At 38.3% G+C, this 13,993-nt stretch overlaps 1 protein-coding gene across 7 annotated transcripts in view; it reads left to right on the top strand.

Moving 5' to 3' along the window:
• Positions 1-2,157: 2,157 nt before the first annotated feature.
• LOC111073820 (S-adenosylmethionine decarboxylase proenzyme) overlaps positions 2,158-13,993 on the top strand; it is a 33,221-nt gene continuing 21,385 nt past the window's right edge. For 3 of the 7 annotated variants that reach the window (XR_005967957.1, XR_005967956.1, XM_041593730.1), the window contains exon 1: positions 2,167-2,324. Coding sequence is in view for 5 of the 7 variants with exons in the window: in XM_041593730.1 (XP_041449664.1) it covers positions 2,221-2,324 (104 nt within the window). In the remaining 2 variants the exon portion in view is untranslated. Of the gene's footprint in view, positions 2,325-2,980; positions 3,004-13,993 lie in introns of those variants that run through there. The other 4 variants (XM_041593731.1, XM_041593728.1, XM_041593727.1 and 1 more) reach the window with 4 other exon arrangements.

Genomic DNA, 13,993 nt, shown 5'->3' with positions numbered 1-13,993 from the left:
ATATGGCCATGTCTGTCTGTCCGTCTTGATGAGCGCCTAGATCTCAGAGCCTATAAGAGCTAGAGCAACCAAATTTTGTTTCCAGACTCATGTGACATCACACTGCTACAAATGTATTTCAAAATTTCGCCCCGCCCCCACAAAGGACGAAAATCTGTGGCAGGCAAAATTTTAAAGATACGATAAAACTAAATGCAGTATCGTAGAGAGTGACCATATCCACCAGATTGCCGAATCTGAATCAGATCGGATCATAATTATAGCCAGAATGACGAAAGAGACAGCAAGAGACCATGCTACTCAATCTCTTTTTCGCTCGCACGCTCTGCCTCGTTCAGTGCGCGAGTGCCCGCCAGCGGAGAAGATGTAGAATATAAATGGTACATGTTAGATGTAAAATATACATTGTAGATGTAGACGTAGACAGATGTATCCAAAAAATGTAAAAATTAAGATTAGTGTGTCGGGTTATAGCCATATGACATTAGACTTAGACAATTTTGCTGCGTAAATAGGGATAGCAATAGGGACTAAATAGCAAACCCAATAAAGTATATATATTCTTGATCAGCATCAAGAGCCGAATCGAAATAGCCATGTCCATCTGTCCGTCCGATTGTCCGTCTTGATGAGCGCCTAGATCTCAGAGACTATACGAGCTAGAGAAACCAAATTTGGTTTCCAGACTCATGTGATATCACACTGCTACAAGTGTATTTCAAAATTTCACCCCGCCCCCTTCCGCCACCGCAAAGGACGAAAATGTGTGGCAGACACAATTTTAAAGATACGATAAAACTAAGACGCAGTATCGTAGAGAGTGACCATATGCACCAGATTGCCGGATCTGAATCAGACTGAATCATAATTATAGCCAGAACAAAGAAATTCATTTTCTGTTGCTTCCCCCGCCCACTCCTGCAAGAACCAGTCACTCATTCTCTTTCTCGCTCGCACACTCTGCCGCGCTCAGTGCGCGAGAAACCCCTAGTGGAGGAGATGTAGAATATAAATGGTACATGTATAATATACATGTTATATGTAGAATATACATTGTAGACGTAGATAACAGATGTAGCAAAAAAATGTAAAAAAATGTAAAATTTATTTTAATTCTAAAAATTCATAAGCTCAAAAATGTATTTACTGACTGAGTACGGTTATAAGTAGAGTCGCGTCCCCAGAAGCGACTCACGTTCCTTCTCGTTTTTTTTTGTTTTTTCAAGGGTGCCCCCTACCAATTCTGTTCTTTGATATTCAATAACAATACACAATTTTTTTTTTCAAATTTTTAGTTTAATGTTTGGTGGCTGCTACCACGAAAAGAAAATACAATATTTTGGGGTAATTATAAATTTAAATAAAATTTAATTCGTCGGTTTTTTCATATAATATTGAATCTTAGAAACTTGTTCATATTGATAATAAGGTATTTGTATTTTTTGTTTTTATTTGTTTTTAGTTACTGTTAACAAATTAACGATTGGTGAAAATCAATAAGTTCTGCTGAGGTTGATATAATTAGTTAGCTATTTCGCAACAACTTGTGCAGGTTTTTTACTGCCAATAACTGATTAATAACGATATGAATGGTATTAATATATATGCAATAGATTTCACCAATTAACCATCTCATCCAGCAACAATTTTTAAAAATTTTATTAATTAAAAATGTTTTGTAAAACTTGGTAGTAACCTCTAAAAAATTAAAAAAAAAAAAAATTAAAACATTTAAATTTCTATTTAATCTAAGGTAACAAAATTAGGGGGTGTCCCGTTTAAATTTCGAAAAAAAAATTGTTTGGCACAGCCAGAAGTCAGAATGAAGAAATGAATTTTCAGTTGCTTCCCCCTCCTCCAGCACGAGGCCACTCATTCTCTTTCTCGCTTGCACACACTCTGCGCTGTGCAATGCGCGACCTTTTCGGATAAGATGTATTCTACATTGTGAAAAGGCTATTCAATTCCAGAATTCAGAATGTTATTCAATTTTTCATTGGCTTACAGAGTTCGGTTTGGAATTGTTCTTTTAACGTATGTAAAGTTTTCGCAGACTGTGCAGTGACAGTGTAATTGCTAATAGCGAACCCAAGGCAAGTCAAAATCGAGCTCAAGAATACCATATTTTTTATATATCTGTATGAAAAATGTGGTCCCTTACTGCGTTTGCTCCCAGTCCAGCGTACGATAAGCACATTGATTTACGTACTTCTACTGATTATGTTGGGGAACGAAGAACACTTTTTTGAAGGAGCTGAAAAACTTCTTGAAATTTGGTTTGAAGAAACCTCGAATAGTAATAATGACCTGCGAAACATTACCCGGTATGTGTTGTAATATGTAATTTAAAACAAGAGGTTTCAATTTACAAGAGACTTATTTTGGCCAATTTATAGAAATTTATAGAGTTGCGTTATGTTTAAATATACATATGTATGTACATTTGTAATAGTTTTGTGGTGTGACCCAGAATGAACCTTTTTTCAGAGGTATCGCGTGATTTTTAAACATAACTTAAGTATCTTACATCTTGATTTAATCATATTTGCCATTCTGAAAAGATAATAAATGTAGCTATAAATTGCACCTCAACACTTTGTGTTTTCAGCTTACCGTCTCGGAAATATACAGCTTTCAAATTCAAAATATGTAGTTTTTGTGCGATATTTTTTTTCAAAACAACTTCAAAAACTCCGAAAAAGTTATAATATGAATGCATTAATTAGCCGTCGTTTAAGATATCAATCATATAAATCTGTGGATTAAAGCCTAATACGCTTAATTTTCCGTCGTCCGAATCAGGGATAATATTCGTATGGAAACAATAAAATTGCATGCCTGCATTTCGGTTGTCCGAAAATTTCGCAGCAGGCTTTTCGAAGATCGGTACTCAGACAAGCCGATACATACTAGAAAAGCAACCAAAGTTATCCCTGCCTTGAATTTGGTATAACGAATAAAAATAACTGTCAACAACATATAATGCCAAAGGAACATGATCAGGTAGGTTATACATATATCCACACCAAAGATTCGGTAAAGCTTTTAATCCCATTTTTGCTGTTGGGCAAATCTCAGATCCGAAAAAAACTGCTCGAAAACAGAATCAGGGTTGATATTCGTATGAAAGCGATAAGAAATATTTTCGCGCACAAAATGTTTTCTAGTAGAGTTGGGTTGCTCATGAGTGAGTGAACAAAAAGAGCTGTTCACTTCACTGAGTGAACTGAACATGTTCACTAAATTCTTGTTCAGTTCATGGTGAAATTACTAATAGGTGACGTCGTCAGCTGAGTGGAGGACCTCTCAGCTCTCTCAGCTCTCAGAGACAGTGCTGCCGATTCCGCTTTTTTCCCGTAAAATCTGGCTTTTTTTGATGAACAACTGCGGGAATAGTTTGGCAATTGCGGGAAGCGGGACTTCTGGATGTTTTAGAATATTATTTGGCTTTTTTCCGCTTTTTTTTATTGTTGCTATACTTGAATCAAAAAGTATGAGACTTGTCATATTTTTGTATCGATATTTGCAACTCCACCACTAGTTCTAAGAATAATTTCATCTCCATACAATTCTACCATCCCTATGTGCGCGAAAGTGAATGTTAACGTATAACAATTTGTGAAATGCCTAAAGAATATAAGCAGAAGTGCCGCGATGCTTGGCTTAAAAGCGATGAATTTAAAGCTTGGGCAAGAAAGGACGATGCTGATGAGCATAGGGTGTACTGCAGCTATTGCAAAATCACAATAATAGCCAAACTTAGTGATCTGCGGGCTCATGCGAAAACGAGGAAGCACACGAGTTCGACGACCGGCTTCACACAACAAAACAAAATAGATTTTGGAACTTTGCCTGTTAAAACTGTTGAGCAGGAAGCAGCGTTGTGTCTCTTTATTGCTCAACATGCATCCATGGCACAAGTTGATCATTTGGGCAACTTGTGCAACAAACATTTTGAAGTTGGAGCTGCAGGACGAGTTAAGCTGCATCGAACGAAATGCACCAGCATCATTAAGAATGTTCTGGCGCGTCATTTTTTCGAAGACTTGTGCAGCGATATTGGGGACTCCAAATTCAGTCTCTTACTCGACGAATCAACAGATATCAGCGTCACAAAACTACGAAGACTGGGAAAATGCTGTTTCGATTATGATGTGCCCAAAAATTATCTTCGCTTGATTGGTACGACCAAGTCGTACGATTGCGAGCCTGAAGACAATTACGCTGAGTTAGACGAATTAATGGCGGTCTTACAGTAAAAACCCTATGAAATACTACAGAAATAAAAAAATTGGTAATCCCAAAAATTACGCTTTTTTTTTGTTCTTTTTTCTGTAATTTTTCAGCTTTTTTTGTGTCTTGTACAAGTCAGAAATGGCTTTTTTTCCTGATGAAAAGTTGGCAGCTTTGCTCACAGAGGCAAGCTATCTCTCTCTAGCAGATAGCAAACGTTTTACGTTCTGCACTCTTCGTTTTTATTGTTTCTGCTGACAGCAAAGAAAAGATGTTCGATAATAAATAAAACGAAATAGTTCAAAACAAATAATAACATTTTAATAGGTATGTTATAATAAAATCTTAGATATTTTTTTTGACCAATTAGTCTTTGTTTCTGCTTTTGAATTTTAATTCTTTTCATTTCTAAAATTAAAGAAATACACATCCAAAATAAAATAGTACTTGCATGCTAATTTCATTGTCTTCCGCTTACGTCTTCATTCGTAAACAATGAAGAAAAAGAAGAAGAAGACAATGAAACAAATTCGTGCGCTACACAACCTCTTTCGTCGACGTTTGGCAAACAACTGACAAGCTGGTGGGCCTCGAATGAGAAGGCACTGTGGTGAATCCGTCACCTATTAGTAATTTCCCCATGGTTCAGTTGCTCACTTGTTCAGTTGTTCCCTGTTCACTCACTTGTTCAGTTGTTCTCTTACTTGTTCAGTTGTTCCCTGTTCAGTGGTTCACTCACTGATCCCAAATCGAAATTCTTTACTAGGTACCGTTAAACAAGTGAACAGAATTTGTATCTAAAACGCAGATGAGCATTTGGACGACCAAAAGGCCAAGTGCAAGATCTGCAAAATAATTTTGTCTTGTGTATCGCAGACTAATCTTGAACAGGGAAAAATTGAACAAGTGAGTGAACCACTGAACAGGAAACAACTGAACAAGTGAGTAAATAAGTAAGCAACTGAGAAAAGTGAGTGAGTTGTTCACTCACTTAAAAGTGAGGAACTGTACTTGTTCACTAAAGTGAACACTCTTTACCCAACTATATTTTCTAGGCTCTAGATGTGCCAGTTCATACAGCTGCTGAGGTTTCAGCGTACGGTCCCAGGTCTTCGGCTCTGGTACCGACCGTGTTCGGTTCATGACGTGACACGAGCCGACTGACAGCAAGCATGTATGCGTGTACGTGTAACACTCCAAAATATATGATTGTATACATGGAATACTTTTTAGCAGCCGAAACCGAATTTGTCTTGAGAATCCATGTCATGATGAAATTATTTTTTTGCAAATGCCAACAGTGTGCCAACTGATGTAGCGACCTGAGCTGACCTGCCGCATCATAGATGAGGAATGTGCGGAGTGGGTGGGGGTGGGCGTAGGAAATAAATTAAAATAAAATAAATTGCACATTTGAATAGGGGAGGTTTTTATGTTCAACAGGTGACCATAAAATCAAGTTTTCTTGTAAATTTTAACGCGGAATGGTGTAGTATGATTAATTATGGATATATATAAATAGTTTGATCGAATATCTTCAAATTGGATGATACCCAGACGATTGAAAATTGCCTCTTATTTCAAGGAAAAACAAATTTCGGGGTATTGTGAGCCACCTTTTTAACTTGAATAAAAATAATTTTTCTGAAGGGCAAAATAGTTTTTAATCAAGAAAAAAAAATTACAAAATATCGAAAATCAATCTGATATGTAATGCTTGTAAATCCAATAGGTTTCGGTCATTTCCGCGCTTTTGAAATGGATTGCGAAATCTTTCAATACTGTTCGCACTTGTCATGAAAGAGGTGTTATGACCTTTACGTAAGAGTCCACATATTTGTTGAGTTGATTGTAAATTCAAACAAAAATGTATTCTTAAAATCGGAGCCATATACAGTGATGGAAAAAATAATAAAGTTTAATAATTTTGATTAAAAGTCAGTACCGTTATGTATCAAAACATAACAAAATAATAATTTTAAAAAAGTTAGTGTAGGAAAAATAAATTGTTTCATTTTTAGGGCCTGAAAAAAGTAAAAGAAACGGCCGACTTAAAGCTATGAAACCCGTTTTTAACTCCAAAGGCTATATATTTGGAAGTGACACCACGATTTTTAGTGACCTCGACCCATCTGCGACCTATGGAATCCACCAGTTCGTCACAAATGGATGGATCCATGGAGTACCATTCGTACTTAACTTTTTGACAAAAATCATTCCTATTTTTAGTCTTATAGCCACCAGTCCTTTTCATTAAGATCTCCCAAAGTTGATCTGTGGGATTAAGGTATTCCATCAGGCTAATACATCAGGGAAACTTCTTTGTCCAGGCACCATTTCTTGGTCAGCATTTAGGAGTTATTCGGGGTCATTATCCTGATCGAACTACGAACTACCACAATGGTATTTCCTATTCAGAATTATACTGTCCAGTATATTTTCATAGTCGGAGGCACACATTTTTTTCTATATCCAAAGTATTGGGACCAATAACCGAATGGATAAAGCATTTAAGCATGGATAAAGCCTTAAGAGAATACCTGAGTCGTGAGAAGTAGTATTAAGATGCCTAATATGAAGTTCCCTAACAAATATAAGCCCTTTGACCTAAGTTTCATATGACTTTAACATATTTTTCTAACTTGGACGACATAGTTGCACCTTCTCGAAATTTTCTCGGTTTCTAAACTTTTTTTTTGGAAAGTAGTGGTGTATTTTTTGAGCCATATGACCTTTTAAATGGACATCAATCAGCCTATTCCTTATAGTACGACTACTAACCCGTGCATTAAGATAATTTTTTAGATCTACCGACGAGTGAAAGGGCTTTTTTTTATTTTCGAACAATGCAACAATGAACCGATGTTGCGCGCTTTCATACGTATGAGTTTTCCCCACTTGTGTTTGGCTGTCGTATTTATAAATGGGCTTACAGATATTTCTCCGCTTACCCGAACAGTCGTAAACTATATATTTTATGTAATCCCTTCACTTAAATTTAGGGATCGGTTTTTTGTTACAATAGTAAATATGAATGTCTATAGAATTTTATTATTTAAATAAATGAATGAGTTCATGCTTGAACAAGAGGCGAAAAACCTTAGAAAACGCTTTCGTTTATCCCCTCTCCACCTAATGAACTATTTGATTACAATTTCAAAATATTTTTTCAACGACTTCAGACGTATTTTTGTATCGCTCCGCCGTGAAAATCAATTAATCGCGATTAATTATAAATTAATTCGCGAAAAAGCGCTCGGGTAGGCATGGGTACTAGTGATCGTGCTGCCCATGAATACCATCCAATCGTGTAATAAAGATTAATAGAAATAATAGAAAAAAAAAAATGTCAACGTATAAGAGCACCAGTTCGGTAAAGAGCACAAGCACTGTAACCAAAGCCAAAATGAGCCAAGCCCGGCAACAACATCAAGACGAGCGTCGGCCCTCGCAAGCAAAAAACAACGCGTACTTCTCTATACGCTCGCCAAAGGCAGCAGTACCAACAAAAACCGCATCACTGCAAGTGAACGAGGAGAGAGCACGCTCTCTTTCCCCTGCATTGCAAAGTGGTTCATGAAGTGCTCAGTGCCCATCCCCCGACTCGTACTGCCTAACCAGCGATTTGCTAACATCGACAACAACTAGTACAATGCCCTCGCTCAAAACTGTGTGTTCGACCACAACAACGACAACAACCACAACAACCACAACAACAACCACTGTAATTGATCAGCGCCCGATACTGTCGACCCACTGCGACAAGTCCCACCTCTCCTAACCAATAAGTTCAAAAAATGCTAACGGAGCGTTAATTCAGACTGGGCTCGATCGCTATGTGCAAATCAAAAGAAAATTGAGCCCACAAAATGTGAAGAACAACAATGCAGCTAAAATAACTAAAATAACCGAGAACACTGTACCACATAAGGCACTGGCAAACAATAGATTTGCGACATTAAGTGTCCCAAATGAAGATGAGATCGCCCAAACACCCAAGGCCAAAAAATTAAGACCGCCACCTATTTATGTTCGACAGGCAAATTGTGCTGAACTGGTCAAAAAAATAACTGATACAATTGGCGCAAACACATTCTATGTCACGTCCATAAAAAGGGGTAACATAAATTTAACAAAAATACAAGTCAATGACGAACAAAACTATCGATCAGTTGCGAAATACCTCGAAAATGAAAAAATGAATTACTACACCTACCAACTTAAAAGTAGCAAAGGATTAAAAGTGTTTGTTTGGTTACGCAGCCAAATAGTGGACAAATGCATAGATTATAGCCAGTGGTGCAGCAGTAGATAATTCTTATTATTGTTCGTTGTTTGCACTGCCCACTGTACTAAATTGTCATTTACCTACAAACTCATGCACGCATTCATGCTCCCTCACGGCAGCAGCCTATGCAGCCGTTCTCTTTCGCCTCTTCATCCCACACCTTTCTTTCTATCGCCTTTCGCTACCACTCTGTCGATCTGTCGCTCTCTCGTTCGCATTAGGGCACAGGCAATTCGGCCCGCCTGCCCTTTGAATTAGTCTTGATCTTGCAATCACTGCGCATCGTCTTGGAATCGAGCTATTCAATCCGACACCGTCTTGAACCGACCCCCGCGTCTTCAATCTGACCACGTCTTGAATCCAGCTAACTATCCTTTCGACTCTGTATCGCTTATTTACTTCACCACAATAAACTGTGAATATATATATTGAACAATCATCGCCTTTTTAATAATATCGCAATACAACGCTACTGAAGAAGCTCAGTAGCTCAACAGTGTTTATCAAAGGAATCGAACCAACAGTCCTAAACAATGAGATAATAGATGGACTTAACGATAAGGGCTTCGAAGTCAAAATGGCTATGAACATAATAAATAGAAATAAAATTCCCCAGCCAATGTTCAAAGTAGAACTGACACCTGAAAGTATGCATATAAGTTAAAATGAAGTTCACCCAATATACAAGCTTCAATTCCTACTGCACCGTAGGATCACCGTTGAGGAACCACACAACCGAAATGGACCGGTCCAATGCACAAATTGCCAGGAATATGGACACACGAAAACCTATTGCACTCTACGGGCAGTCTGCGTTGCCTGTGGTGATGTTCATCTCACTGAGGCCTGCCCCGTAAATCTGCCAAAAAATGTAGCAACTGTGGGGGAAACCATACTGCCAACTATAGAGGTTGTCCTGTCTATAAAGAATTGAAAAATCGCCTAAACCAACAAATAACTGCAGCTCGAAACCCGGTCGTCCGACAAAACTTAACATATATACCATCAACTACGAGTTTCTTTTGCTCAGGCGTTAAGTTACAACAACGGGTCGTACGCCTCAGTCTCTAATCCGACACTTCAACCAACCACAGCTGGAATAATGCAGCATCAGGCATCAAATCAGATCCCAGAAATCTCTGCCCAACATACCCCTGCTAATCCATCCCAATTGCCTAGTGGAATTGAGTCAATGCTGGTAACTATAGCAAACACAATGGTAGCAATACAACAAACGATGCAGGAGCTAATGCGCAACCAAAATCTCCTCCTGGAGCTCCTAATCAAACAGAAATCTATTTAAATGGCCTGTCTAAATATATGTTTCTGGAATGCAAATGGCATTTCGCAGCACAAATGCGAGCTCTTACAGTTCCTCGCTAAAAAACTATTTTCACCCCTATGCGACTTCTATGCGACAAATCATCCCGATGGTAAGGCACATGGAGGTACTGGCGTTCTGATCAAGAATCGCATTAGGCATTATCCATTACCTTCATTTGCTACACCTTATCTACAGCCAACAGCAATACATATTGAAATTCAGAGCGGCTACCTAAACCAAGCCGCAGTATACTGCCCACCACGCTTCTGCATTTCCGAAACAGAATTTGTAACGTTCTTCGACCTACTAGGTAACCGATTTATAGCAGCTGGTGACTACAATGCCAAGCACACCCATTGGGGATCTAAACTTACCAACCCAAAAGGAAGACAACTATATAACGCTATAATAACCCCACGAAACAAGCTTGACTTTATCTCTCCGGGCAAGCCCACATATTGGCCCACAGATCCAAACAAGCAACCCGACTTGATTGACTTTGCAGTTACACGAAGGGTACTGCAAGCTCAGATTAATGTAGATCACTTAACAGATCTATCATCGGATACTCGTCCATTCTACTTCACCTTTACGACCATCCACAGCTTTCGGAACGCCCACACTTTCTAACTTCTAGCAAAAGAGATTGGCTCAAATGCAGGAAGTACATAAGCTCTCATATTGATAGCTGCCCAAACATTAAATGTAAAGATGACATTGATAGGTCAGTGGAGGAGTGGGCTCGCAGCAACAAAGAGAAGGCAAATACATTTGCCGTCCATTTAGAAAACGTCTTCAAACCACACCCAGCAACAAATAGCTTTGTGCTCCCATCAACCAACAATCCCGAAGCTACTCCGCCTATCATATTCCAATCAGGAGAAGTCACAAGGGTCATTAAAGACCAAATCTCAAAGCAAAAGAAAGCTCCGGGCCACGATTTCATCTCCCCTAAAATGATCATAGAATTACCGAGCTGTGCAGTGTATTTCCTTACTGTGATATTCAACAGCATGTTGAAATGGGGCTATTGTCCTCAAGAATGGAGGAAATCAGTCAACACAATGATCCATAAAGCCGGAAAAGACAAGTCCAAGCCATCATCATATAGACCTATCAGCCTACTGCCTTGCCTATCAAAGATATTTGAAAAGCTGCTCCTGAATCGTATCAAACAGCACCTACACATCAACGGTGCTATCCCGATGCACCAATTTGGATTTCGCGAAAAACACGGAACCATTGAACAAGTAAACCGTATAACCTCTGAGATACGAAATGCATTTGAAAGACGGGAGTATTGCTGCGCTGTTTTTCAGGATGTCGCCCAGGCTTTCGACCGCGTTTGGTTAGATGGCTTAATCCACAAAATCAAAATATTACTTCCACAGAACATCCATGGAATATTGGAGTCATACCTACAGCAAAGAAGTTTCGCATTTCCTCTCTGAATATCATCCAATTGAAGCTGGTGTACCGCAAGGCAGCGTGCTTGGACCGACACTGTATATAATATTCACAGCAGATCTACCGACAAACAGCCTAACAACAACTTCGACATTTGCTGATGATACTGCCATATTAAGTCGCTCCAAGTGCCCAAGAAGGGCCACTGAACACTTATAATCTCATCTCGTGGCCTTAGAAAAATGGCTAGCAGACTGGCGGATATATGCAAATGAGCAAAAGTGCAAGCAGTCACCTTTACGTTAAACAGACAAACTTGTCCTCCATTATGTCTGAACAATATCAACATTCCACAAACCACCGAAGTAACATACCTTGGTGTTCATCTGGATAGAAGGCTTACTTGGCGTAAACACATCGAAGCGAATAGAAATCTACCTAAATTTAAAGCTAGTAATCTACCTTCGCTAATAAACACCCGTTCACCACTAAAACTGGAGTACAAAGTACTTTTGTACAATGCAGTTCTCAAACCCATCTGGACATACGGCTCCGAGCTATGGTGAAATGCTTGCGTTAGTAATTTAGAAATAATTCAGAGAGCTCAATCGAAGATACTAAGAAATATCACTGGGACACCATGGTACATACGGAATGAAAATATCCATAAAGACTTAAATGTAGGATCAGTTAAAGATGAAATTGCCAAAGTGAAAGCAAAGTACCAGGCCAAGCTTCAAGCCCATCTTAATAGACTTGCGCAGTCTTTAACTTGGCACCTCCCCACCCAGCAATAATACTTAGCTAGGGACGTATTCTAAGTAATTAAGTGTAATTTATTAAATAAATATATTAGGCTAAGATTTGTATACTTGTCGTAAGTCTCTAATAGGGAAGATTCGATAAATAAAATCCCGTAACAATAAAAAAAAAAAAATATATATTTGCTATATCTGTCTCTCTCACGTTTTCTAAAAAACAACGCAATCTGCATGCGTAAGAATGTGTGAGTAAATGTGTAATCGGGTAATAAACATCTTCCCATTCGCGGTGTCGACTGCCCGCATTGCTTTATAATCAGTTCATGGATTTCTAAAATTTTCTAAGAGAGCGTTTCATAGTAGTAGAAGACTAAACGACGCCTATTTAATGCACCTATACAAATAAATTATAAAACACACACTGTCGGGATAATATAATAGAATCTAATATCAGCTCAGACTTACGAATCGTGCAGTATAAATATATCGCCTTATAAAATAAGCTCGATCGTTGCCGGCCCCCTATGTGAAACGAAACAGCTATTGAAAACGCGTAGTAGCTCAACACACACTTTAAAGTCAAATAAAAAAAAAAAAAAATGAAAATTAATTTCTTTATTCTGGCTATAATTATGATCCGATCTGATTCAGATTCGGCAGTCTGGTAGATATGGTCATTCTATACCATACTGCGTTTTTAGTTTTATTGTATTTTTAAAATTGTGTCAGCCGCAGATTTTCGTCCTTTGCGGTGTCGGATGGGGGCGGGGCGAAATTTGTAAATACACTTGTAGCAGTGTGATATCACATGAGTCTGGAAACCAAATTTAGTTGCCCTAGCTCCTATAGTCTCTGAGATCTTGGCGCTCATCGAGACAGACAGACGGACATGGCTATATCGACTCGGCTATTGATGCTGATCAAGTATATATATACTTTATGGGGTCGGAAACGTTTCCTTCTCTGCGTTGCACACATCCACTTTTACCACAAATCTAATATATCCCTTAACTCTTTTTGAGCAACAATTTTGTGTTTCAAAGTTTTATATTTCCCAGACGGTAAGCTGAAGCTGCAAAGTGTTCTGGTCCAATTTATAGGAAAGTTCATTGCCTTGAGGTGTAAAATACTTTTAAAGAAACATTGCATTGGAAAAAAATTATCAAAATCTATCAAAGAAGTCGGTTGGTTTCGTTAACTAAATAAAGAATAGATTTTGTGTAATCAAATTCTTCCCAATTAAATTAAATTCAAGTTGGCCTTTGCATATTTAAAGCTTTTTCGCAACACTTTTTAAAGAATGAGATGCTTCAAAATCCTACAGCAAATTAGAAGGACCGTGTAAATCGCTTCTGGGGACCCGACTCTACTTTCATACCCGTAATCAGTCAGTATATAAATTTTTAAGCTTATGATTAATGTAGAATAAAAAAAAAAAATTTTAACATTTCTTGCTACATCTGTTATCTACATCTACAATGTATTCTACATCTAACATGTATATTCTACATGTACCATTTATATTCTACATCTTCTTCACCAGTGGGCACTCGCGCACTGAACGCGACAAAGTGTGCGAGCGAGAAAGAGAATGGGTAGCTCGTCTCCTGCTGGAGGGTGTGGGGAAGCAACTGAAAATGAATTTCTTCATTCTGGCTATAATTATAATGCGATAGGATTCAGATTCGGCTATCTGGTAGATATGATGTTTCTCTACGATACTGCATGTTTAGTTTTATCGTATTTTTAAAATTGTGGGGCGGGTCGAAATTTTGAAATACAATTGTAGCATATAGGTCTGGAAAAAAAATTTGGTTGCTCTAGCTCTTAAAGTCTCTGAGATCTAGGCGCTATATCGACTCGGCTATTGATACTGATCAAGAATATAAATACTTTATGGGGTCGGAAACGTTTCCTTCTCTGCGTTGCACTCATCCACTTTTACCACAAATACAGTATACCCCTCAACTCTTTTTTGAG

The sequence above is a fragment of the Drosophila obscura genome, unplaced genomic scaffold (genome assembly GCF_018151105.1).
Source record: "Drosophila obscura isolate BZ-5 IFL unplaced genomic scaffold, ASM1815110v1 contig_199, whole genome shotgun sequence".
Classification (NCBI taxonomy): Eukaryota; Metazoa; Arthropoda; class Insecta; order Diptera; family Drosophilidae; genus Drosophila; species Drosophila obscura.
Note: the sequence above shows the minus strand (reverse complement) of the source record. Positions and strands in the feature narration are given on the sequence as shown.